Below are 22,524 nucleotides of genomic sequence, written 5' to 3'. Positions count from 1 at the left end.
GAAAAGAAATGCTGTGAAGTTCTTGATGGCATTGAATGATTTATATGGTGCCAAATTTCGATGTTAGAACCGTCACCATCCCTTACCAAAGTTTTCAAACAAGAGGAACAACAAAGACTATCTGTTCGTTTGCCTTCTGACAAAGCTGTTTTTAACACCAATACTCAATCTCTTGATATTCATGCACTTGGAAATGTGGATTTCCTGTCCTGTAAATTAGAAGGTTCTGCAAGCTGTTCCGTATCTTGCGGAACACGAAGTTTCCATCCGTGTTCTCGCATCGACACGTGTCGTGCTTTGTTCCAACGCTACTGCCGAGCGATTAATTAGCGTTAAAATAACGAGCGCGTACATCTTACTGCTGTTTCGGCTGTGATCTGCCGCTCATTGAGAAGCCGTCCTGTGTGATACAAAAATCGATTTCAATTTCTGTTTCACGAACCCTAGATGATCTTCACGATCGTTGATTCAACTGAGTAATTGGGTTTCTGAAATGGGTTTCAGATTTCAAACCCTGAATCCCGTTTGTAAATCATTCCTCTCGAGACTAACTTCCCGCGAAACGATCCACCACCATCATCATCAGCATCTTCGATTATTATCAGTTGCATCTATCAGGCAGAGCTATGATTACCCGTCTTCGGTTCTTCTGGAGAACCCTAGTTCCTGTGTCCCCAGGAGGTGGCATTTTGGTCACTCTCATCACCACGATCACCAGCATCAGCATCGCCATATGTCCGGAGAAGAAGGGGAGAAGATTTTCCGGTTGGGTCTCACCGCCGATATCGGGTTATCGATCGGAAAAGCCGTTGCCGGCTATCTCTCTGGTAGCACCGCGCTTATCGCCGACGCTGCTCATTCCGTTTCCGATGTGGTAATTTTAAATTCTCAATTTTTCTGATCGCCTGATTTTTCTGTTTACACCTGTAGACCCTTCCCCCCCTTCATCTTCCCTTTGTTTTATCATCGTTTCAGGTTCTAAGTGGTGTTGCTCTGTTGTCATTCAAAGCTGCAAATGTTCCCAAGGACAAAGAACACCCATATGGTACTTACTGTACTTGCGTTTTTTGCTCCAATGATGCATACATGCTATCCCTTTTACTGTTTTCCTGTCCTGTAGAGTTGTGTGGGATTAGATACAGCTTAGAAAGGTTTGTCCTTTTGGCAGGTCACGGTAAATTTGAAACTCTTGGAGCCCTCGGAATTTCTGGAATGCTTTTGGCTACTGGCTGTGGTATTGCATGGCATGCTTTAGAGCTTTTATTTGTATGACTGCTTCCGAGCTGCCCCCTTGTTATCAATGTCCAAATCTCCTTTTGTTGATCTCTCTACAAACTAGATTTTAAATTTTCTGTCACTGGACTTTGCTAAATAGACTTCTGTATTTTAAAATTTAATAATTAGGAAAGATATCTGCTTCACAGCTTGGATTTATCCTTCTTCACATTGTTTACCCAATAGACAGACAAAAGAGGAATTATGCACTAAACTTTGGACTCTACCTATGTTCTGTCAGCTGAGGTTTCTGTTTCTCTCTGTTTGATTTGAAGGGTATACTGTCAGCGGCTCCTCAGGTGGTGCATGAACTTCATGGCAACCATAGTCATGGTGGACATCACCATGGATTAGATATGGATCATCCCATTCTGGCTTTGAGCGTGACTATCGCTTCCATATCCGTCAAAGAAGGGTACTGATATACATTTATCATCACTTTAAAGTTTCTTTTGCTCATTCCTCCTACGCATGCTGTGTGATGAGCTCAAATTCAACAAGTTTGTGGTAGTTCATAGCTCTATGGGTAATTTCATGGACACCCTTTGATCTAACATGCTTGAGGAAAGACATTGAGATCAGGATGTTGCTTGTTCTATTTTTTTCATTTGTATGAACCTTTTGCTTGCTCAGGCTTTACTGGATAACAAAACGAGCAGGAGAAAGGCAAGGGAGTGGATTGATGAAGGCAAATGCATGGCATCACCGAGCAGATGCGATTTCTTCTGTGGTTGCCCTAATTGGGATTGGTAAGAATTCACATCAAAGAAGCCCAGATCTTCGACTGTGTGTATTCGTGTCATTATCAATGACTATGCATATGGATTTCTCATCATGGAAATCACCTTTTTTGTAGGAGGGTCTCTTCTCGGAGTTAAGTTTTTAGATCCTCTTGCTGGTCTTGTTGTCTCGGGAATGGTTTTCAAAGCTGGGTTGGAAACAGGACACCAAAGGTACATGCTTTCCTAATTGTATATATAATTTGCGTTGCGGATTTGCGGCTTCTTTGATCATTCTGTTCTACACAAAAGTTTGTAGAAGTGTTACGCCTTTTGTGTCTCAGTAGCTTTTCTCGCCTAGAAATTTCATTTTTTGTAATTCCACGCTATTTTATATGTATGTCTTGTTGTTTCGACATTGCCTGATAACATATTCATCTCTTTACTTAGTGTCTTGGAACTGGTCGATGCTGCTATACCAGCCCAGCAATTAGATCCCATAAGACAAACCATATTACGAGTTGAAGGAGTCAAGGTATGGATTGTATTTAGGTCGATCAGAAATCGTAAAAGAATCATAATGCCATATGGAAAATTGCCTAGCTCTGCTATTATTCTTTTTATGGCTGATGAATAATGGACTTTTGGCGACATTCTACAATGGTTTACCATAATTAATGTAGGGATGCCATCGGTTGAGGGGTAGAAGAGCTGGTTCGTTTTTGTACCTTGATGTACACATTGTGGTGAGTGTTGCTTCCTCGGTATTCAGTAGAGAAAAAAGGGTTTATGAAACAAAACAAAAAAATAACTCACTTCTAGGATTATACTCGTTTTTACTTGGTGCGTGCAGGTGGATCCCTTCTCCACTGTAAGTGTCGCGCATGGGATCGGAGAAAATGTCCGCCACCATATTCATAAAAACCACCCGGGAGTTTCAGAAGTTTTCATTCATATTGGTAAGCTTTCCAGACTCGAGAATGTATATGCTCAACTTATCTGAATGATCAAATCTAACCTGTGGATCCCATTCATCTTCCTTTCAGATCCAGCTTTTTTACAGTTTCCTTGTGGCGGCACGATAGAAAACGCAAGTATAGAGAGGAAAAGTGATCAATACAGTAGCATCTGCAAAGAGGTTAAAGGTGTCGAAGCCACTGTTTCAGAAATTTTCTCGTCGATGTTCCTTGAGGTGCTACTCCCTCTTCTAGTCTTTATCTCTGTCTATTGGGGTTGAAGAATGACAATGGAATATTTTCGTGTGTATGCAGAAAATGACGATAGAACGAGTTACACCGCACTTGTTGCAGGGCAAGATTTTGCTGCAGATCGAAGTGGGCATGCCTCCTGACATGACAGTAGGGTAAAGCTCTTCCATGACGTCACTGATGGGTACGCACTTGCTGCCATCTCATGAGCTGTTCTTCCTTTGCCCCATACAGGGAAGCCATGAGAGCCGCTGAAGAAGCAGAGGAGGAGATTCTTAAAGCAGCTCGGAACGTGGCCAGTGTCAGCATTCAGCTTAGGTTGAAGAACTCATTCCCTCATTAGTCAACCTTCTCATGTCTGAAGCAACAAAACAAAGAACATACGAGTTCCTTCTTGAGTTCTTTCCAATTTCACTTTTTGTAAAAACATATATGGTTTGTCTGATTGTAATTATGAAAACCAAGAAATAATTCCTGAGAAGAAAGGGATCAAAGAGTGAAAGCATCTGATTATTGAAACATAATCTGGCTTCTCTACTTTGTTTACATCGTTGGTTCCAAAAAGGGTTGAAGTTAAATAAGAAGTCTCAAAGTCCGGATGATCGGAGAGCGTACTCCTGCACCAACGCCGCAAACAGCGACTGCTTCTCCAGCAGACGGGCCGGTTTGTCGAACTCTTTCGCTCTCCCTGTCACGTAATTCGCAGGCATTAGTCCATATATCGTGATCGTAAGGACCATCACAGTTTGTATCTCATGATTCTTGTTTCAGGATGTCTGTTTTCTGTTACCTGCGTCAATGACGAGGACGCGATCACAGTCCATGACAGTGGGGATCCGGTGAGCGATGCTGATGATGGTGCACGCTTCAAAGTCCTCTCTGATGATTTTCTGGATCACTGCATCGGTTTGTGAATCGACTGATGCGGTGGCTTCGTCTAGGAAGAGGAGACGGCTCCGTTTCAGCATAACCCTCCCCAAACACAGCAGCTGCCTTTGCCCCACACTCCAGTTCTCACCATTATCAACCACTGCCATTGCATAAAGTCTTAAATCTATTCAGCCCGTCCATTTACAGATTATGCTCGTAAAAGGGCCCTGGTTATACGGTGGTAACTTACCAAGAGAATCGAGTTTCTCGGGTTTGGAAGCAATGATGTCCTTCAGTTGGCATCGTTCGAGACTCTGTGGAGAAATGAACGGATCATCAGTTTGTTTAGTCAATCTTGTTTTCGATTCACATAGTTTTTCTGTTGTCTTTTTACCTTCCAGATTTCGTCGTCGGAGTACTGCTGGGTGGGATCGATATTGCTTCTAACTGTTCCTTCAAACAGGACAGGTTCTTGAGGGATGATGCCTAATCTTGACCTGAGATCATGAAGCCCAAGAGTGCAGATATCGATCCCGTCGATGAGAATCTTGCCCATGGAAGGCTCGACGAGCCTGAACAAGACCTGGATCAGCGTCGATTTCCCACTTCCTGTACGGCCAACCACACCGATCTTCTCGCCACCGTTGATGTCAAGAGTAATTCCCTTGAGGACGAGCGGAGTGTTTGGCCTGTACCTTACCTTGAGGTCTTGGAGATGGACGTTGCCATGGAAAGGCCAGTTGGGAGGAGGGAGGGTTTCTTTTTTTTCCCAGGCGGATTCCGAGGGAATGTCAGTGAACTGTTTGATCCTCTCAACCGAAACCATCTTGTTCTCCACAAAGCAGCTCATGTATATCGCCCAGAACAGAACCGAGTTCAGTGACAGTCCATATGACAGTGACAACCCCACATTCTCTGCAACCACAATTCCATGAGTATGTATAGCAAGGTAACAAAAAAAGAAATTCAGACAAGAATCTTAGCCAAGAATACCGGGTTTGATGATGCTGCTGGGCAACAAGATCATGAAGAGAGCGGAGATGCAGAGAACCCAGCTTCCGATCAACTCGAGACGGAAGCCAAGCCACTCGTTGGAGCCGTTGTTGTGGAAGTCCATCCTGAGATTAGCGTTGACACGCTTCACGTTCTCCTTCCTAAACATGTCCTCTTTCCTGAACGAACGGACTGTCATCACTCCGGCTATACTCTCCGAGAAATGGTGGATAACTGGTGCCTTTGTGATCGAGTCCAGTCGGGTCAGTTCCCGAGCTGATGCCAGGTAATACCCCTGCATTGTTCCAGAAAATTTTTGAACACCTAAATGAAAAACAACCAGCAGCATCAGAAGGGATGATACCCTTACCCGGTACCAGATGTTGAGCCATCCGAGCGGGATCACGAAGAAGACGGTCGGCCAAGAATATTGGCAGGTTATTATAAATATGCTCAGAAGCGTGGTGTACATCGCAACCACGAGTCCTATCATGAAGGGGATGAATATATCTACATTCGTTTGATCCGTCGATGCCTGCACAAATTTCAAAAGGTGATACCTTTTAATCTCTCCAGAATGAGTTTGAAAAAAAGTATAATGATTAAACACTCTCTAACCCGACTGAGAATTCTTCCAGAGGGCGTGGTATCGAAGAACGACATGGGAGCATGCAAGATACTGTTTAGAATCTGCTGGAAGAAGATCTGAGCCGTCTTAAGCCCCAGATGCGTGACGTAGAACGATCGTATGAACACCAGAACCACCGAAACGGCAGCGATGATGACATAGATGCGTATGAAGACGGAAGCACTAAACGAAGCCACATTTTTGGCTGAGGTTTCGTAAGCAAGCCAGTAATCGCTGGCCATAAGAGACGCTTGCCATGCCAGGGAGAGGAGGATGACGAGAACTATGCCCCACCAGCCATATGCCTCAGTGCAGTACAGTTTGTAAACGCGAAGGCTCACCTGCCCGGTCTCCCTCTCCTCGTCTTTGATCAGCTTCGCACCATCTTCTGGGATGTTGGAGCCGAGGAAGGACTTGACATGTTCCTCGTTCAGCTCGCCTAGCCGAGGAGACTCCATTGAATCTCTCGGAGTTCTTGGTGAGTTCACTCTGGGTGACATCGGTGTTCTTGGTGAGGTTGCAGCCATAGTTGCAGAGTTTGCTCCGGCTTCAACTAGCTCCATCGAAGTTTCATGTGCCACCACCAGAGCACGGAAGTCCACACCTGAGTTGAGTATTTCCTCGTATCTTCCTGACTGGACGATCATTCCGTCCCTCATAACCTGAAAGTTTGAATCTTTTTTCCATCAGGGCAAAGAAAACCAGAAAAAACAGTCTGGAGCCTTGATTTCTGTTCAGGGTCATACCAGTATGCAGTCGGCGTTGTGCAAGAAGTCCACTTGATGGGTAACAAGCAATATAGTCTTGCTTTTCAGAGCTCCTCTTACGCAGTTCTGTATAAAACATCACGCCGAGGAATATAGAATCAGCTTCTGTTGGATTTCTAAGATTAACCACAAAGATTTCTAACAAATGTATGACCTTGAATATGTCTGAACCGGTATGGGCATCCACCGCGCTGAAAACGTCGTCGAGCAAGTAGACATCGCTGTCCTGATAGACAGCACGAGCAAGCTGTATACGCTGCTTCTGGCCTCCGCTGAGGTTGATCCCCCGTTCTCCGATTTCAGTCTGATCCCCAAACTCCATCATCTGCAGATCTTTGTCCAAACAACAGACCTTTAAAACCTGCTCATATTTGTTCCTATCCATTGGCAGACCAAACAAGATGTTGTCCTGAACCGTCCCATTCTGTATCCACGACGTCTGCGCCACATATGCTGTACTCCCACAGACCCTCACCTGTAATCATCGTTCAGAAAACCACAATTCGTATGCAATGTAAGTAACTTTGATCAGTATTCGCACCTTGCCAGAAATTTTATGCATTTCGCCAAGAACTGAAGCTAACAATGAGGATTTCCCTGATCCAACGGTCCCGACGATGGCAGTGAGCTCGCCTTTCTTAACCTCAAAGTCGATGCCTTTCAGGACGGGTTCGACCTCTTCATCTTCCCAACTGAAGCTTCCGTCTCTGATCTCCACGGCAGTGGAGCCTTGGCAGCCATGGGCTCTCTCTACAGCCTCTTCAGACAGCTCTCTGCTCATCATGTATCCGTCTAACCTTCCCAGAGAAATCATGGCCTGAGACAAAGAGATCATAGACTGCGGAAACGTCCTGATTGGCTCCTGCAGGATCTTGAATATGGACGTGGCTGTGAACACAGTGGCTGCATCGAGCTTGATTCCCAGTGCGAGAGCTGTGGCGAAGGTGAAGGCGGAGATCAGGACGGGCGTGCTCCATAGAACGATGATGTTACCGGAGATGGAGTAGAAGAACTTGGAGAGCCAATTGAACTCCATCTCCCGAAACTTCTGGATCCTCTTGTTGAAATGATTCTCCCAAGCCTGGAACTTGATCACTCGCATGTAGCTGAGCATTTCGTTGGTGGCCTTCATCCGAGAATCTCGGTTAAGCATCAAGCTGAATTGGAATCTGTTGTTTTGCTTAGTCCCGAGCAGGATGAACAAGAAGACTCCCGCGAGGCCGATCACTGCCGTAAGAACAGAGGCGCCAAGGCTGCCGTAGAGAAGGACCAGAGCCACTGTCACTTGCAACGGCATCAGCCAGATTGCATGAAGCTGAAGCATCATGTCGGCTAGTTGTTGGGCGTCCACTGCCATGTAGTTCACGATCTGTCCGACGCCGTGAGCCTGACGTGCAGAGCAAGTAAGCTTCAGGCCTTTCTTGTACAGCGCCGTAATCAGGGTCGACCGGATAAGCATTCCAAGCTTCTGGGAATGGAAATTGAACTGATGGGTCGTCAAGACTTCCACGAATTTCGCGACGAGGAGAATGAGAACGAGATAGTATCCCTCCATTGGTGAGCTTCTCTTCCCGGAGGTGAAGTTCACGAAACTTTGAATGAGAACTGGCCCGACGTACATAACGCAGAGACGGACAATGGCCAAGAACGCGGTGAAAGCGACTTCCTTCCAGAAACACCGGAACATAGTTGTCCGGACAGGGTTCTTGGAGTTCTCTTGTGGTTTGGGCCATTTCGATTCGAAGAGCAGAGCCAGTCTCTCGGCTCTGTGTTCTGGAGACAGTGTCGGGACCTCATCGATGTTCAACGGCGATTTGTAGCCTTTGCTCAGCAGCGGGTTCATCCATAACCAGAAGGTTTTGGAGAAAACCGAAGCGGATGCGAACAGAGAGACGTTCTCGGATTTGTCCATGACGACGTCGTGCTCTGGCTCTGGCTCTGGCTCGGACGCCGTCACCACGCCGGTGGATCCTCTGACGGAGACCAGAAGCAGAAAGGCCGAAAATAGGAACGATATGAACGAAGCCACGTCGTCTGCTACCAAATTCACGGCGCCTGTCTCGCCGGAGAAGATGTGGATAAGCCCGGCGGCGGCGAACAAGGTTGTGGCGATGAAACTGGAAACCCAATAGATTCGTAGAGACAAAGGGTGATTTGAAGCTTTGAACCTCTTCTCATGGAGGATCAAAACCACAACGACGGCGTTGGTGAGGGCGTGGACTAGCCAAAACAGAGCATCGACGAGCTTCCATGGAGAGTGGGTCCGGGTGAAGGCCAAAACGCAGAGCACGACAGAACAAGACGACAGGAGAAGGGTGACGACCAGTGTCGTTTTGAACCATGCGGTTGTTCTGGTTACGATTCTTCGGCGGCTTCCGATGAGGGGCTTGCTGATGTCGGCGTTTCCGTTGGTCTCCGTTGGAGCAGGGGAAGAAGAAAGGAGCTTGTGGAGAGCGAAGACGACGAGGACGAGGAGGAAGAGGAGATCGACGGCGGAGAAGAGCAAGCGCTGAGGGCAGGGAGAGAGGAAGACGAACCTCAGCCATTGGATGACCACCGGAACAGAGGACGTCCGGTCAATAACCTCGGTGGGTGAACAAGAGAGGTCGGAGACCCATGACGAGGAGAAGAAAGTAGCCATTTTTTCCCGGAAAACTCTCCGAGAAAAACGTTCTGAAATGACGCACGATTCTTCACATGCATCTACAAAGCTCTCTCTCTGCGCCACGCCACCAAGGCGGAATTAAAAGCGGTGAATTAATTAAATTTTACAATATTTTACATTTGCAATCCAAGACTATGTGATAAGATTGTTTTTCACAGATTTATATATACGACAGTAAAATCTTACGGCTATGTGGGGAACACCACAAAGCGACCAAACGTACCAGAAATCTTTGTTATCTCTTGATATAATTATTTATCTATGCCACGATAGAAAGTTGGGCTTTTTCGTACGTCGAGCAATCAGATCTAGGATCTATAATAATAATAATAATAATAATAATAATTAGAAGGAGAGGAAGATGCCGACACACGTCGTATATAAGCGTCGTAACACAAGGGGAAATAGATGGTCATCGTGGCCATTTCTCGAGCAACTAAAATTTAATGGCTCTCTCTCTCTCTCCGCGTTTCGTCACAAAAATTGTCCTTCCAATCCTAAACCCTAATCTTAATGGCTAAATAATAATAGACCGAAAAAAAATGTTTATATCATATACAAAACATTTTAGTAGATCGTCATACAAGCTCTGCCACGTGGATACGCCATATTCACACATCAATACTAATCTTTGAAATTCCAAGAATCGAAATGTCAATCTCAAACAAAAACATATATATAAAAAAATACGCAGCATGGTCCACCGAGGAACGACCAAATAGGACTCGGCAGGGTTTGATAAGTAGGAGTAGTTGTGTGGGTCAGGTTGTGATTCACCACTTTTCCTCCATTTTTCGTCGTTTCTTTTATTTTGGATCGGACAGCAGCCATCCCCTGCCCCGAATGGAAGCGTGTCTTCGATTCATGTGCTTGCTACCACAAGTCTCGTTCGTGCGAAAACGTGCATAGCGACTGCTTAACCACCGTATCTCTTCCATATCTTCTTCGATTATTTTGTTTATCCAATGTCTTACAATATCTTTCCAATATATATATACATGTGTGTGTGTGTGTGTGTCCTCATTGATGTCTCCATTAAATTTGAACAGTTCAGTAGTTTTGTTGATTTTTCTTCGTCTATACAAGTTTTCATATACTATATATATATATATATCGCTTTTGTTAGGTGTCGTCCTCATCCGTGTCTGTTAAATTATAACCATTCAGTAGTGTTGTTGATTTTCTCATATGTGCGTGTATGTATATAACCAAAAAAAAACACACACATTGAAATTAAAACTAACGATCGAGGAAAACACGAAGACTCCTTTAAGTCAACCGCCCATGGAATAGATTTGATTAAGGTCAATTCTTGATCTGAAAAAACTTGGATATTACAAATTCATGTGAATTCAATTAAAATATTAATTACCTCACTTCAGGTACAAATTTTAAATGTTTGAAATTTCCAACATCCTTTCAAAATTTGAATATCTACGAATTATTTAAATTATCGAATCGAAATTTTAAAAATATGAACAACGCAATAAATATCTCACTACAATTACATACTTTACTGTGTTAAGCCAATACGATTTACAAAAATAGATTTAGAGAGTTAAACAATCGATGCATTGAGTTAAAAAAAAAAAAGAGTTTAAATTGAGATTGTTAAAACAATAAGATATGTTTATATTGAAAATTTTAAAATTATCGCATAATAATAATAATAATAATTGTTTACGAAAAAATAATGATAACAAATGATGTCATGCATGACCTCATGACGTCAGAATCACGTCGCTGTCCTATGTAAATAAACATAGCATATATGTATATAATATGATATTTTTGACCCGAGCGGAAAGTCACGGGGATGACATCATGAAAATTATAGAAGCGAGATTCATCATTAATGACGTCGAGACACGCACATCTAGAAGGCGAGATATTACCACCGCTAGCTCGTATTAATGACGTGATGGTACTACACATGTCCGCATACACATGCATGCAGTTGTGATTATTTAATCGCTCAAGGACGAATTTTTCTCCTTCGATTGAATTAATTTGTTGTATTGAATTAAATAAACGCAAACAAGATGTGGGTCTATGTCTCTTCAGGTCGATCACGATCGTAATCCTCGTCATCAGAAGAACTATTACGCATTGTCATGTTTCGAATCTTCTTATTTAGTAATATAAGTTAGTATGTACGTACGTACAGTACACGAATCTTTTTTTTATTAAGAAACTTTTTTTTTTGTTACAGCTTGCAAGAAATCTAAAAATGAATCAACGATGATAACGAATGACCAATCCTATAACCAGTTTAAAGGCCAAGCTCTGTGAATTTTTTTTTTTCTGGGCTATCTTTGTCTTCAGGTCTTGATTCCGAATCCGAAGGGGAAAAGAGGGTCGTAATTCTTGTCACCGACGTTCATCGGAAGCTGAGCGACATTCTTCATCCACGTACGGGCCAATGTGCCGGTGAACGGGAAGTCCCCGAAGAGAACATCCGCAACGCCTTGGCCCTCGGTTCCAGGCAGCCACGCGACTGCGAGGGCATCGATCACGTCGAGGTACGGCTCGATGACGAGCGGACGTCCAGTGATAAGAACGACAACGCATTTCAAGCCGTGACCGCAAACGTTCTTGATAGTGGCAGGGCCTGGATCAGGCATGGCTAGCGTCGGGCTGTCCCCCTGCGTCTCGGCGTACGGATTCTCTCCGACAACAACCACCGCATACGAGGCATCGCCGTGGAGCTTGACCGTATCTGCTGTCGGATCTTCTACATGGACAACTTCCGAGGTATTCCCAACTGTGTTTTTGATGGCTTGCAAGACAGTTGTTCCTGTGTACATTTCGAACCCATTAGACGAAATATTGTTATATGATGACAATGTATATCGATCGGATGGTGGAAACGTTACCGGTGGTATGGCCGGTGGGGAGATTCCGAAAGCCGTTCCAGGGGACGTTGGTACCGTTGAATCCTTGCCAGGTGAGGGTGAAACCTCCGCATTGAAAGCCCAAGTTATTGGCATGTCGGCCTACTACCAGAATCTTCTTCGCGTTCTTGGTCAGCGGCACCACTTTCTCGTCTTTTGTCTTCCCGTTCTTCAGCAACACCATTGATTTCCTCACTGCTTCCCTCGCCACTTCTCGGTGCTCCTGCAGTGCATATATATACACACACAAGAGTTTTTTTCATTGAAGTTGATCTCTTAATTACATATGCATTGCTGAAAAAAAAAATTACCTTTGCTCCAAGCTTGACGACCGTGTTAGGGTCGGCATAAGGGTTCTCAAACAGTCCCATGGCGAATTTCACGCGCAAGATCCTCCTGACGGCGTCATTAATGCGGCTCATGGGGATGAATTTGCGTTTCACTAGATTCTCCAGACTGTTTTGGAACTCTATGAACTGAAATGGTATCATAACCTGCATGCATTTCACGTGATGAATATCAGTTGGTAGCCATTTAGGGTTTTTGTTTGAATCTCCCAGCCATTGAAACAAGTGGAAGGCTAACCATATCGATGCCTGCGTTGATGGATGCAACGATGGAATGCGTGTAATTAGCACGCTCAGGAGTGGTTATCTTATCGATTCCATGCCAGTCAGAGATGACAAAACCCTGTATATATATATATATACCGTCGTCAAGAACATCATCACCATCATTCTTTCATTCATTCAAAATGGTTGTTGGTGAAAATTTCATCAACTGACCTGGAACTTGAGAGTGTTCTTGAGGTAATCAGTGAGCATGGCTTTGTTGGCATGCATCTTCACACCGTTGAGGCTCGAGTAAGAAGCCATGATGGATGAGATGCCTTTCTTGACCGCTATCTCAAAAGGAGGCATGTGAATACCGTACAATGTATGGTTATCCGCCACCATGTTACTCTCGTTGATTCCATCCACAGTTCCTCCGTCTCCCACAAAATGTTTGGCGCAACCAGCTAGTTTTGTCCTGCGCGGCGTCATTACACACACACATATGTACAAACATTTATGTGTGTATAGAATGGGTAAATCCAGAGAGATGGGATGCATAAAAACATTTACTTGGAGGAAGCTACGTAAGGATGGCCACTAAGATTCTCAGGAACTTTTCCTTGCAAGCCGTCGATGATTTCAGACGTCAACATATTCACGATGGAAGGATCTTCGCTGTAGCTTTCGTAACACCTTCCCCATCTTGGATCTCGGCATACCTGCACGTTGTTCCATTCTCTCCGGTTATATATATATATATATATATAGACCCTTGCTCATGTCGACGTCTCACGTTTTGATATTGCATCGGTCTTGTAATTAAGAGATAGGGTAAAAGCATTTCATATATATTAATTACCGCAACACAAGGAGCAAACGCCAGAGCAAAACCGGTTGCCCTTGCTTCCAGTGCTGTGATCTCTCCAATCCTTCTTATGAGATCAGGATCCCTAACGCATTACGTACAATAAACACATCAGTAAAAGTTTGATCATAAGGTCGATGAACAAGTGTTTTTTTTTTATAATAATAATACCGGGTGACACCGAGGCCGACATTGTGAGGAAAAACGGTGGCGTTGATGAAAGTGCTGTGGCCATGGATGGCATCGACCGAGTAGATAATCGGAATCTTGAGCCTTGAGGATAGACTCCTCTTCTGCATCTCGTTCGCCGCCTTCAACCTCTCCCCCGCATCACCTCCCGTGTCGTACGGATTGCTCAATATGCTTCCTGCCCCATATTGTAAAATCAACTCAAACTTAAACACGATCCATCCATACATACATATATATATATATATAAAAGTATACAAGAATTGGTTACCAAGCCTATATTGTTTGATAATGCCGGGTCCAGGTGCCCACGAGTAGTTGGCTCTGTCGACTTGGCTCATCTGACCGATCTTATCAGGCAGTCTCATCCTTCGCAACAAGTCATCCACCCGTTCTTCGATAGGCAGCTTCGGATCTCTGTACTTGACGTACTTTCTTGCATGCCCATGATGGCTTACGCACACCAGCAGAATCGCCACGCAGATGATGACTGATTTCACCATCTGCTCTTCTCGATGTCCGTAAACCTTTTTCTCTTCTTTTGTGAAGTGAATTGAACACAAATCGTATTGCATTTATAGTGGAAAAAAACTTGAAGAAAGGAGGTTGTGTTAGTTAATTTATTACACCGTTTTTGTCTATTTTGTCATGTCTAAATTTGACGAACGACCGGGCAGTTCTGAATTGATTCATTGTTGTCAGTCTAACTAACAAGATAATCTTCTTATTATTATTACATAATGTGTAACAACGATTTTCTTGAATAAGATTCTTTTTGTCATACGGTTGTTGTCATTATTATCTGTTTAACGATTTACCGTTCGAGTTCCAAATTCAAGATGATTCTATATGGGCCTGAAGAGACCCGTATATTGTGAAATGGGCCATAGATTCTTCCACAACCGGGTCGGATAAATCTCATCAGGGTCAGGCCGAACCATCACCTCCGGTTCTTTGATCCCTAATTCGTTCAATCAAAAACCCTAAAACCCCTAATTTCACACCCTATGCTCCGACAACGAGCGGGGAACTGAACCCAACAGAAGACATGGAAGACGCCTCGGGGATGGAAGTGGAGGGGCAAAATTGTCGACTTTCGGATTCATCCTCGGATCGAAACGGAACCCATCCGGCGAAATTCGGTCTCAAGAGCACTATTCCGACCAACTTCGGCCAAGACTATGTCTTCCAGATCGTCCCTCAGTAAGGATCTTTTCGATAATTCTTGTTATTAGCTTCGAAACCAAACAAGCGCGTTATTGAGACAAAACCCAGCTCTGTTTTCTGGTTGCTGGAACAGAATGGATTGGACGGCCATGGCAGTTTCGTTGTCTACCAACGCCGTGAAGATTTACTCGCCGGTAACCGGTCAGTACTACGGTGAGTGCAAGGGTCACTCGAATACTATCAATCAAATTTCGTTTTCCTCGGAGTCGGCGACGCCCCATGTCCTGCATTCTTGCTCCTCTGATGGTACCATTAGATTTTGGGACACACGTAGTTTCCAGCAGGTTAGATTTTTTGTCTGATTATTAGTTTTGATTCCGCTTCTGCAGAATAATATGCTCGTTTCGTATTGGGATTGTTTGGGTTTGACTCAGTCCGAGTTTCTGTCACCCGTCTTTCAGGTTTCGTGTATTTATGGTGGCTCAGGGCAAGAGATTTTCAGCTTCTCATTTGGAGGGTCTGGAGATAATCTTCTCGCCGGTGGATGCAAAGAGCAGGTCTAGCGTCTGAATTAGGACTTCGTATATTTTGTAAAATCTTTTTTGCTCAAAAGGAACACTTTCTGAACCGGCTGATACTGAGTTGTTTCGTGGCACCCCTTAAGTTTTGATTGTCTGAATTGCTGAAACTGTATTGTCAGTGCAGATTCTTTTATGGGATTGGAGAAACGGAAAGCAAGTTGCTTGTTTGGAGGAATCCCACATGGACGACGTTACTCAGGTTTCACTTTCGTTGCCTAGAAAAAAGCTAACTTTTTGGAGAACGAACATCTTCAGTTTTGTGTCTGCTCAAGTAGAATGGAAATGATTGTCTGCTCTCAACTATTCGCAAATTATGCTGTGGTATCCGTTCTGTTGTAACATGCAATGGCCTCTTTGTTCTTGACCTCTCTTTCACTGGTAACACTCAGGTACACTTTGTTCCCAACAATCGGAACAAGCTTCTTTCAGCCTCTGAAGATGGGTTGATATGTGTATTTGACACTCAAGGTGATGTCAATGACGATGATAATCTGGAATCTGTAAGTTGGGATAAATCTCATCGGTTCTCTGGTCTCTGGCATCTGTTAGTGTTATTGACATGTCCGATACATCAATAGATTGATGAAAATACTAAATCATTCACCTCAACTTCCCAGGTAATAAATGTTGGGACATCAATCGGGAAAATAGGCTTCCTAGGAGATTGCTATAAAAAACTGTGGTGTCTGACACATATAGAAACCTTAAGGTAGTCTCCTCTTCCTTTACAAATGGAACGATGCATCCATGTGTGAAGTGGGTCTCTCTAATGCGGTATTACCTTGCAGTGTTTGGGACTGGCAGGACGGGATCTGTGAAGTGAATCTGGAGAACACTCGCCAACTTGCATCAGATAGCTGGACACAAGATCATGTAACTTTTCCCACGTTTTCTTCATGAGCAGCTCTAGGATTCTCCTGTCTTTTTCTGTTGAACAATTCTCTTACCCATTCATTTGCAGGTTGATTACTTCATTGACTGCCATTGCCCGGGAGACGGAAACTTATGGGTGGTAGGAGGAACCTGCTCAGGTACGATAGGTTATTTCCCTGTAAATTACAAGGGACAGGGATCGATCGGGTCCCCAGAAGCCATTCTGGGAGGAGGTCACTCGGATGTGGTGAGGAGCGTTCTGCAAATGCCGACCGGTGCCGGTGAGATATTTGGGTGGACCGGCGGCGAGGACGGGCGGTTGTGTTGCTGGAAGTCTGATGAGTCTACGGAGTTAAACCGGTCTTGGACTTCAAGTGCCTTGGCCGTCAAGTCAACCAGAACCCGTCGGAAAAACCGGCACTCTCCTTACTAATGTCTCTATCCTTTTATTGTCTCATTATTTTTGGCCCATTCAGATGTTTTGTTTTTCCTTTTCTTGAGTTCTACCATTTTCTTGTAATTTGGTCGTGGTGCTTATATAATAGATGAATGAGATAATATATTTGCTATTAAATGTTTGAAAACTAGAATCCCAATCATAAAAAAGATGTAATTGGCATTGCGTGTAATAGAAGAAGGGCCTCCGAAATTCTCCGATTCCCAAAATACAAGACACGGTGACATCAATGAGACGACGCCGTTTTCTGTTCACCGTGACATCACCATTTTGCCGTTCGTAGAACCACTCGCCCCGCCGCTCCATTCCGGCTCGAAGACCTCCGCGATTTTCTGGACCGGAATCAATGGCAGATACTCCGCCACAAGGCAGCCTCTCTCGCCTGCGTAACAGAGTGCCTCATTAAAAAGCCACAGAACAGATAATATTTGTTTGTAGCTTATTACTGTTGTATGCTCAACTGGGCTCATAGCTTTTGCCTGGTTCGACAGTACAGAACATGTGCTTCTTATGCTGATTCTTTTGTTGCTTGAGGAATAACCTGTCTCTATCCTCTTTGCAGGTGCAAAATCTTCTTCAGCAGATGGTGAGTAATGGCCTAGAATTCTTTTCAAAGGAATTTTTATGCTGTCGTTTCTGATGAAACTACATTGGCCTGCAGCAATCTAGGTTCCAAACGATGTCCGACACCATCGTCACGAAGAATATCCTTTTCTGCTTTTGATGAAAAATGTTAGTAACTTATGGTGTAACTCTCGGGCATGGCTTGATCTTGAAGATAGAAATTACCTACAACATCTTCCCTAAGATAGCAAACTTTCTTGTTCCATTGTTTTCGATGTTCATGGAAAGAAGGGCAGTATAGGTGCTCCCTGATTAGCATTCAGAACTATGGATTTAGATGGTAGAAAACTTCCAAAGTTTATCTAATAGACATTAATCTCTTTCTGAAAATGCAACAATTTGTTCCTCATTCTTCTTCTACAGCTTCAAATTGACGTAATTTCCCCTACGTAACCGCTTCATCTCATATGTTTCTCCTTGACCCGGCAGTCTGTTCAACACCCGCCACGCCTCCGCCGCGTACTGCTCCACCACCGGCTCGAACTTATCGTACACGCTCCTCGCCGCATCCACGACGCCGATGCGTTGCACCTCTGTCGCCACTGCCATCGCCTTGCTTGACGCTTGCTTCACCATCGACGGCACATACTGATCAGCCTCGTTGAAGAAATCATCGACCTGCACGTCGCCGTGTGAGACCCTAAGAAATTTCCCGATTTTAAATATCAAAAGTGGGAAACGCACGGAAACCGGACCTTGCGATCGACGAACTCGAGGAGCTGTAAGGGGACATCATGGAATTTCTCGCAGACAGGTGAGAGAACGGTTCGGACAGAGGCTTCGATGTTCTCTACTCCGAGTTTGAGCGGACCTGCGTTTTCCTTGGCGAACTCGTAAAGCGTCGAGAAACATACAGCACCATAGATGGCAGCGACTTGCACGAATTCCAGGCGCTTCAGCTTCCTCTCACCATCTTCCACCTTCGAAACATATACTGAGATGAAATCAATCCGTTCTTACTTAAACACCATGGAAGAGCAAGAAGAAGACTTACGGTTCGAGATTGTTCTTCTGCTATTACCGGTTCCGCCATTTTTAAATTTTCTGCAAGAGAAGAGTCTAAGCGACGCAACGAACTCAAAGTTTGTATTGAACTTGGAACAGTGTTTGTTTACGGAAAAAAAAAAACTTGAACAGTGACAGGTGTCCGACTCTTATTGGGCCATTTCTGAAAACGTGACAGGGCATGAGTGTGAGAGGGCGCGATTCGATTGGCACGGGCTTCGATATTCCGGAGACAATTGTGGGTCCGTTTCGATTTTAATGACCCACATTTTTTAAGACCATCTGGGCTGAATGATTACAGGCCCATACAGTGTGTCCTTTGTTATGGGTACATTTTCTTACGGGCCCATTTCAATATCACAATGGGAAATAAATACATGGACGGACAAACAGGGATTGAGATGTAACAAAGATTATAAAATACAGACAACCCAAGATCGGAGGAAGAGAGTATGAGAAATCGGTTCATAAGCCCAATAACTAATTTGGGTTGGGCTCTGAACGAAATTTTTAAATCCGAAAAGTTTGGAAAGATGGAATTGCCTGTTTCGCGGCGTACCGCTAACGTTGAAGCCCAGACGCAGACGCAGACGCGAGTTAGATTTGTCTCATCAAATAATAATGTGAAATATTGTGGAGAGAAGTACATATTTTATGTTATATAAATACTTACTATACAATATGTAAATATTTTTTTTTTTTTTACAGACAGAGGCGTGATTTAATTTTATTTGAAAATATGAAGCGGGCAAAGGCAACAGAAACCGCCCGGAAAAAAAGGAAAGAGGCAAAGAGAAATTTAATTACAAGGCATATTTGGAATCGCTCCATCTTTTTCGATCTTCGCCTTCGCAGACGCCGGGAAGCGCCGAATCCGATCTCCACTTCGGAGGAACCATGGTGTGTCGCTTTCTTCCCAACATTGATTTCGATCTTATTCTGGCTCTTACATTCATCGTCTTCATGGCCACGAGGATTACAATTTCGAGGTTTCGGTTTACGTTAGGGTTTAGAGATTATCGAAATCGTGGAACTTCGTTGAAGTAGCTTTGAAATTCTCTCAATTTGTACTTGTTTTCTTGCTCGGATATGTTGTTTTATGGTGTAGTGGACGGTCAGGAACGGATCTACGTTTACTTCTTGCTGTAGCCATTGTTCTGCGTATTCCGGCGTTCTTGGGGTTTTATCGTTTCATAAATTCGAGTGTGGATTCTATCTGCTTATTTTCCTTATCCTATTACCCGTAACCTTTTGATTGCTTGTATTCTGTATTATTAGGATGGACATGATTCACAGGATTCGAAGCAGAGTAGTGCAGACATGACTGTTTTTGTAAGCGACTCTGACAACTTTCATCTCAAAAACAATACTTTCGCGTTAGGCATAAGAATCTTCATCTACTCCTTAAAAGCCACAGAACAGATAATATTTGTTTGTAGCTTATTACTGTTGTATGCTCAACTGGGCTCATAGCTTTTGCCTGGTTCGACAGTACAGAACATGTGCTTCTTATGCTGATTCTTTTGTTGCTTGAGGAATAACCTGTCTCTATCCTCTTTGCAGGTGCAAAATCTTCTTCAGCAGATGGTGAGTAATGGCCTAGAATTCTTTTCAAAGGAATTTTTATGCTGTCGTTTCTGATGAAACTACATTGGCCTGCAGCAATCTAGGTTCCAAACGATGTCCGACACCATCGTCACGAAGAATATCCTTTTCTGCTTTTGATGAAAAATGTTAGTAACTTATGGTGTAACTCTCGGGCATGGCTTGATCTTGAAGATAGAAATTACCTACAACATCTTCCCTAAGATAGCAAACTTTCTTGTTCCATTGTTTTCGATGTTCATGGAAAGAAGGGCAGTATAGGTGCTCCCTGATTAGCATTCAGAACTATGGATTTAGATGGTAGAAAACTTCCAAAGTTTATCTAATAGACATTAATCTCTTTCTGAAAATGCAACAATTTGTTCCTCATTCTTCTTCTACAGCTTCAAATTGACGTAATTTCCCCTACGTAACCGCTTCATCTCATATGTTTCTCCTTGACCACGAAGCACTTGATGAGATGGGAAACCGTGTAAACGAGCTGGAACAGAGCATCAACGAGCTAAAAGCCGAGATGGGAGTGGATGGCTCACCCTCCCCTCTGCCCCCTTCCAAGCTGAACTCTGACGAAGAGAAAAAAGAGGATGGCTCAGCCTAGGACGATCTCCAACACTTATGGAGCACTTGTGTTACTCAACTCTCTCTTTTTATCATCCGTGTTGTCCAAGAAAACTTAGAGAGTTTGGAACTGTCTTGTCGTTGTTCTTGCCCGAACCTACGTATCAGGTGTCCGTATTATATCTTTTCTTGTTGTTCTAACAGAGTCTGTGACCAAGAAATCCTGCTGTATCGTGTGCCATTATGGCATTTCTATCGTCAAAGCTTTGCTCAATGCTGTATGTAGATTTCGATTTAAATCTGGTCCCGGAATTTAGTTCTAGATTTCTTGGCCCGGACCCGAAAAGTCATTATTTCACAGTATCCTTACAAGACGTCCATTAGTTAAAATTTTCTAGGGCAGGCGAAGGAATCGCGTAAGGTTTGTGGGTCGGTTGGCTCCGACGGATGATCCGCCTTTCCTTCGCACAGGACATGGAATCTGCGGCGGCCCATCACCGGCGAGTGCTCTGCCGGCGGCGAATCGCTGCTGCTCTTTTCTCAGGTACGCTCCCGGAATGGTTTATTTATGTATGTACTTGTGGATGTACGTTACGTGTTGTCTGCGGAAAATTTATTGATTTGGATGCGGGGCACCTTTGGTCTTGCTCCTTTGTTTTTAGCAATTTCGGCATTTTTTTCTCGATTCAGCTGATTTTCCTCTGCCACTGCTCTCAATTCCATGACTCCATGTTTGCCCATTTGCTAGAAAGTTATGCCATTTGTTTTCCTTTAATCGAAGAGTACGTGTTGGGTTTTCTCTCTAACCTTCACAGGAAATCGGATTTCAAAGTTTGTTTTTTTTCTTCACCTATGTGCTCAAGAGGGACAGTATTTAATAATGCTTCGATTCTTGAGTTTGTGCATTTGTGCTTCTTGTGCTTTTAGAGATGGAAAGCTGTATACAAAAGGCACACTTTTTTTTTTGTCATTCATCTGGGCAATCAAAGTTGGTATTGTTTCTTTGTGATAGTCACTAATATGTTGATCATTGCCTAAACAAAGTAAACAAAAACTTTTTCCCACTTGGAAATACAATGATAGTCTTCTTAGTGATAGCGAAATGTCTCTGTATTAGGAAGAGTTGTACTTCTTTCCGTAAGCTCTTGCTTTGCCTTGTCCGCCTAATTTGGTTTCTCTTCTTTTTCTGTTATTTTACAAATTAGTCTTGTTCTTCATTGTACCGCCCGTGATTTTAGGTTTTTTTCCTCTTTTCATTTGGATTAGAGATCCTGCCATCTTGAATTTTCGTTGTTTTTATCATTTCTGCGGATCTTATATAATAATAATAACCATGTGGTTATTCTGGTGAGAACATAGAGGAAATTGATTCTCTCACTTTGGATTTCCCTGACATAGACAAATTCACCTTGGAGTAGATAAAAGCTTGTCCCATGATCTTTTTGTCATTATTGGTAGAATTAGCATAAGTACCTAGAAAAATTAGGTTTGAAGCCTTCTGCAAATTGCACACGGATAAGAGACATGGCACTTGTATTTTTTTTGTTCAATGTCAAAGTTTGATTGTGATGGTGGAACAGATACAGGTTATTCCGTCTGTTTGAATGGTTGTTTGTTTCTTAATTATCGAACTTTCTTCCCATCCTGTGTTTCCTCCTGCTTTAAAACTTTCTTATTAAACCTTGTTTCTTGTTTTCATCTCTCTTTCACCTTGATGTTGGTCACATGTCTCCAATATGCTTCTTGCGGTTACATGCATCACTTTCAAAACCCACCTTAGTAAACCATTTTTTTCGATTGATGTTTGTGGCTTGATCATGTTGTTCAACTGGCATATAAAGATGTAAACGGCCTTCATCTGTGCATGATTTATTCCAGTAGGTCCCATCAAAACAAAATTTTGGTTAGTACCGTTTTTTAAATTGGCTGAGGAGCTAAATAACTGCTAATAATGATTTTTATGACGTCTCTCTGTTCTCTGGTTCTTGGCCAATTGTTACTAACGTTATGACTGGCTTTTTTGGATC

General features: G+C 43.5%; 6 protein-coding genes across 6 annotated transcripts; 3 read left to right on the top strand and 3 right to left on the bottom strand.

Annotated features, from left to right (window-relative positions):
• The first annotated feature begins 254 nt into the window (after positions 1–254).
• LOC104817512 (metal tolerance protein C1) lies at positions 255–3,726 on the top strand. Its single transcript, XM_010546728.2, has 12 exons — positions 255–874; positions 976–1,045; positions 1,169–1,266; positions 1,551–1,690; positions 1,909–2,024; positions 2,132–2,228; positions 2,445–2,529; positions 2,678–2,740; positions 2,848–2,953; positions 3,041–3,186; positions 3,266–3,357; positions 3,437–3,726. The coding sequence occupies exons 1-12, from the start codon at positions 494–496 to the stop codon at positions 3,543–3,545; spliced, it is 1,503 nt and encodes a 500-aa protein (XP_010545030.1). The 5' UTR covers positions 255–493; the 3' UTR covers positions 3,546–3,726.
• Positions 3,654–9,269, bottom strand: LOC104817514 (ABC transporter C family member 4-like). Its single transcript, XM_010546729.2, has 10 exons — positions 7,002–9,269; positions 6,615–6,935; positions 6,440–6,526; positions 5,684–6,355; positions 5,436–5,600; positions 5,066–5,360; positions 4,467–4,987; positions 4,323–4,386; positions 3,993–4,232; positions 3,654–3,890 (listed from the first exon to the last, which is right to left on the bottom strand). The coding sequence occupies exons 1-10, from the start codon at positions 9,099–9,101 to the stop codon at positions 3,790–3,792; spliced, it is 4,566 nt and encodes a 1,521-aa protein (XP_010545031.1). The 5' UTR covers positions 9,102–9,269; the 3' UTR covers positions 3,654–3,789.
• A 1,877-nt stretch (positions 9,270–11,146) lies between these two features.
• Positions 11,147–14,130, bottom strand: LOC104817621 (beta-glucosidase BoGH3B). Its single transcript, XM_010546872.1, has 9 exons — positions 13,899–14,130; positions 13,610–13,805; positions 13,433–13,523; positions 13,144–13,292; positions 12,805–13,048; positions 12,605–12,709; positions 12,331–12,513; positions 12,002–12,242; positions 11,147–11,922 (listed from the first exon to the last, which is right to left on the bottom strand). Exons 1-9 carry the CDS (start codon positions 14,128–14,130, stop codon positions 11,447–11,449), a joined length of 1,917 nt encoding a protein of 638 aa, XP_010545174.1. The 3' UTR covers positions 11,147–11,446.
• Positions 14,131–14,585: 455 nt separating this feature from the next.
• LOC104817511 (WD repeat-containing protein 89 homolog) lies at positions 14,586–16,838 on the top strand. Its single transcript, XM_010546727.1, has 8 exons — positions 14,586–14,830; positions 14,928–15,138; positions 15,256–15,351; positions 15,500–15,574; positions 15,765–15,875; positions 15,993–16,084; positions 16,164–16,248; positions 16,337–16,838. The coding sequence occupies exons 1-8, from the start codon at positions 14,676–14,678 to the stop codon at positions 16,679–16,681; spliced, it is 1,170 nt and encodes a 389-aa protein (XP_010545029.1). The 5' UTR covers positions 14,586–14,675; the 3' UTR covers positions 16,682–16,838.
• An 848-nt stretch (positions 16,839–17,686) lies between these two features.
• LOC104817620 (REF/SRPP-like protein At2g47780) lies at positions 17,687–18,397 on the bottom strand. Its single transcript, XM_010546871.1, has 3 exons — positions 18,324–18,397; positions 18,025–18,249; positions 17,687–17,947 (listed from the first exon to the last, which is right to left on the bottom strand). The coding sequence occupies exons 1-3, from the start codon at positions 18,360–18,362 to the stop codon at positions 17,687–17,689; spliced, it is 525 nt and encodes a 174-aa protein (XP_010545173.1). The 5' UTR covers positions 18,363–18,397.
• A 686-nt stretch (positions 18,398–19,083) lies between these two features.
• Positions 19,084–20,771, top strand: LOC104817510 (heat shock factor-binding protein 1-like). The gene is made up of 5 exons (XM_010546726.1): positions 19,084–19,234; positions 19,613–19,666; positions 19,898–19,921; positions 19,997–20,039; positions 20,392–20,771. Exons 1-5 carry the CDS (start codon positions 19,232–19,234, stop codon positions 20,535–20,537), a joined length of 270 nt encoding a protein of 89 aa, XP_010545028.1. The 5' UTR covers positions 19,084–19,231; the 3' UTR covers positions 20,538–20,771.
• Positions 20,772–22,524: the final 1,753 nt, after the last annotated feature.

Source organism: Tarenaya hassleriana, unplaced genomic scaffold, assembly GCF_000463585.1.
Source record: "Tarenaya hassleriana unplaced genomic scaffold, ASM46358v1 Cleome27, whole genome shotgun sequence".
Classification (NCBI taxonomy): domain Eukaryota; kingdom Viridiplantae; phylum Streptophyta; class Magnoliopsida; order Brassicales; family Cleomaceae; genus Tarenaya; species Tarenaya hassleriana.
Note: the sequence above shows the minus strand (reverse complement) of the source record. Positions and strands in the feature narration are given on the sequence as shown.

Coding starts and splice junctions, on each gene's coding strand:
- LOC104817621 (XM_010546872.1), bottom strand. CDS start 14,130: ATGGTGAAATCAGTCATCATCTGCGTGGCGATTCTGCTGGTGTGCGTA. Junction 12,243..12,330: donor TCGTCAAGCTTGGAGCAAAG/GTAATTTTTTTT, acceptor TATGCACTGCAG/GAGCACCGAGAAGTGGCGAG. Junction 11,923..12,001: donor CCCCACCGGCCATACCACCG/GTAACGTTTCCA, acceptor AAATGTACACAG/GAACAACTGTCTTGCAAGCC.
- LOC104817514 (XM_010546729.2), bottom strand. CDS start 9,101: ATGGCTACTTTCTTCTCCTCGTCATGGGTCTCCGACCTCTCTTGTTCA. Junction 6,527..6,614: donor CCGGTTCAGACATATTCAAG/GTCATACATTTG, acceptor TGTTTTATACAG/AACTGCGTAAGAGGAGCTCT. Junction 4,387..4,466: donor CCGACGACGAAATCTGGAAG/GTAAAAAGACAA, acceptor ATTTCTCCACAG/AGTCTCGAACGATGCCAACT.
- LOC104817510 (XM_010546726.1), top strand. Junction 19,667..19,897: donor GTGCAGACATGACTGTTTTT/GTAAGCGACTCT, acceptor TCCTCTTTGCAG/GTGCAAAATCTTCTTCAGCA. Junction 20,040..20,391: donor CGACACCATCGTCACGAAGA/ATATCCTTTTCT, acceptor ACCACGAAGCAC/TTGATGAGATGGGAAACCGT.
- LOC104817512 (XM_010546728.2), top strand. CDS start 494: ATGGGTTTCAGATTTCAAACCCTGAATCCCGTTTGTAAATCATTCCTC. Junction 2,954..3,040: donor AGAAGTTTTCATTCATATTG/GTAAGCTTTCCA, acceptor TCTTCCTTTCAG/ATCCAGCTTTTTTACAGTTT. Junction 3,187..3,265: donor TCTCGTCGATGTTCCTTGAG/GTGCTACTCCCT, acceptor GTGTGTATGCAG/AAAATGACGATAGAACGAGT.
- LOC104817511 (XM_010546727.1), top strand. CDS start 14,676: ATGGAAGACGCCTCGGGGATGGAAGTGGAGGGGCAAAATTGTCGACTT. Junction 15,139..15,255: donor ACACACGTAGTTTCCAGCAG/GTTAGATTTTTT, acceptor CCCGTCTTTCAG/GTTTCGTGTATTTATGGTGG. Junction 16,249..16,336: donor ATAGCTGGACACAAGATCAT/GTAACTTTTCCC, acceptor ATTCATTTGCAG/GTTGATTACTTCATTGACTG.
- LOC104817620 (XM_010546871.1), bottom strand. CDS start 18,362: ATGGCGGAACCGGTAATAGCAGAAGAACAATCTCGAACC. Junction 18,250..18,323: donor CAGAAGAACAATCTCGAACC/GTAAGTCTTCTT, acceptor TATGTTTCGAAG/GTGGAAGATGGTGAGAGGAA. Junction 17,948..18,024: donor TCGAGTTCGTCGATCGCAAG/GTCCGGTTTCCG, acceptor GGCGACGTGCAG/GTCGATGATTTCTTCAACGA.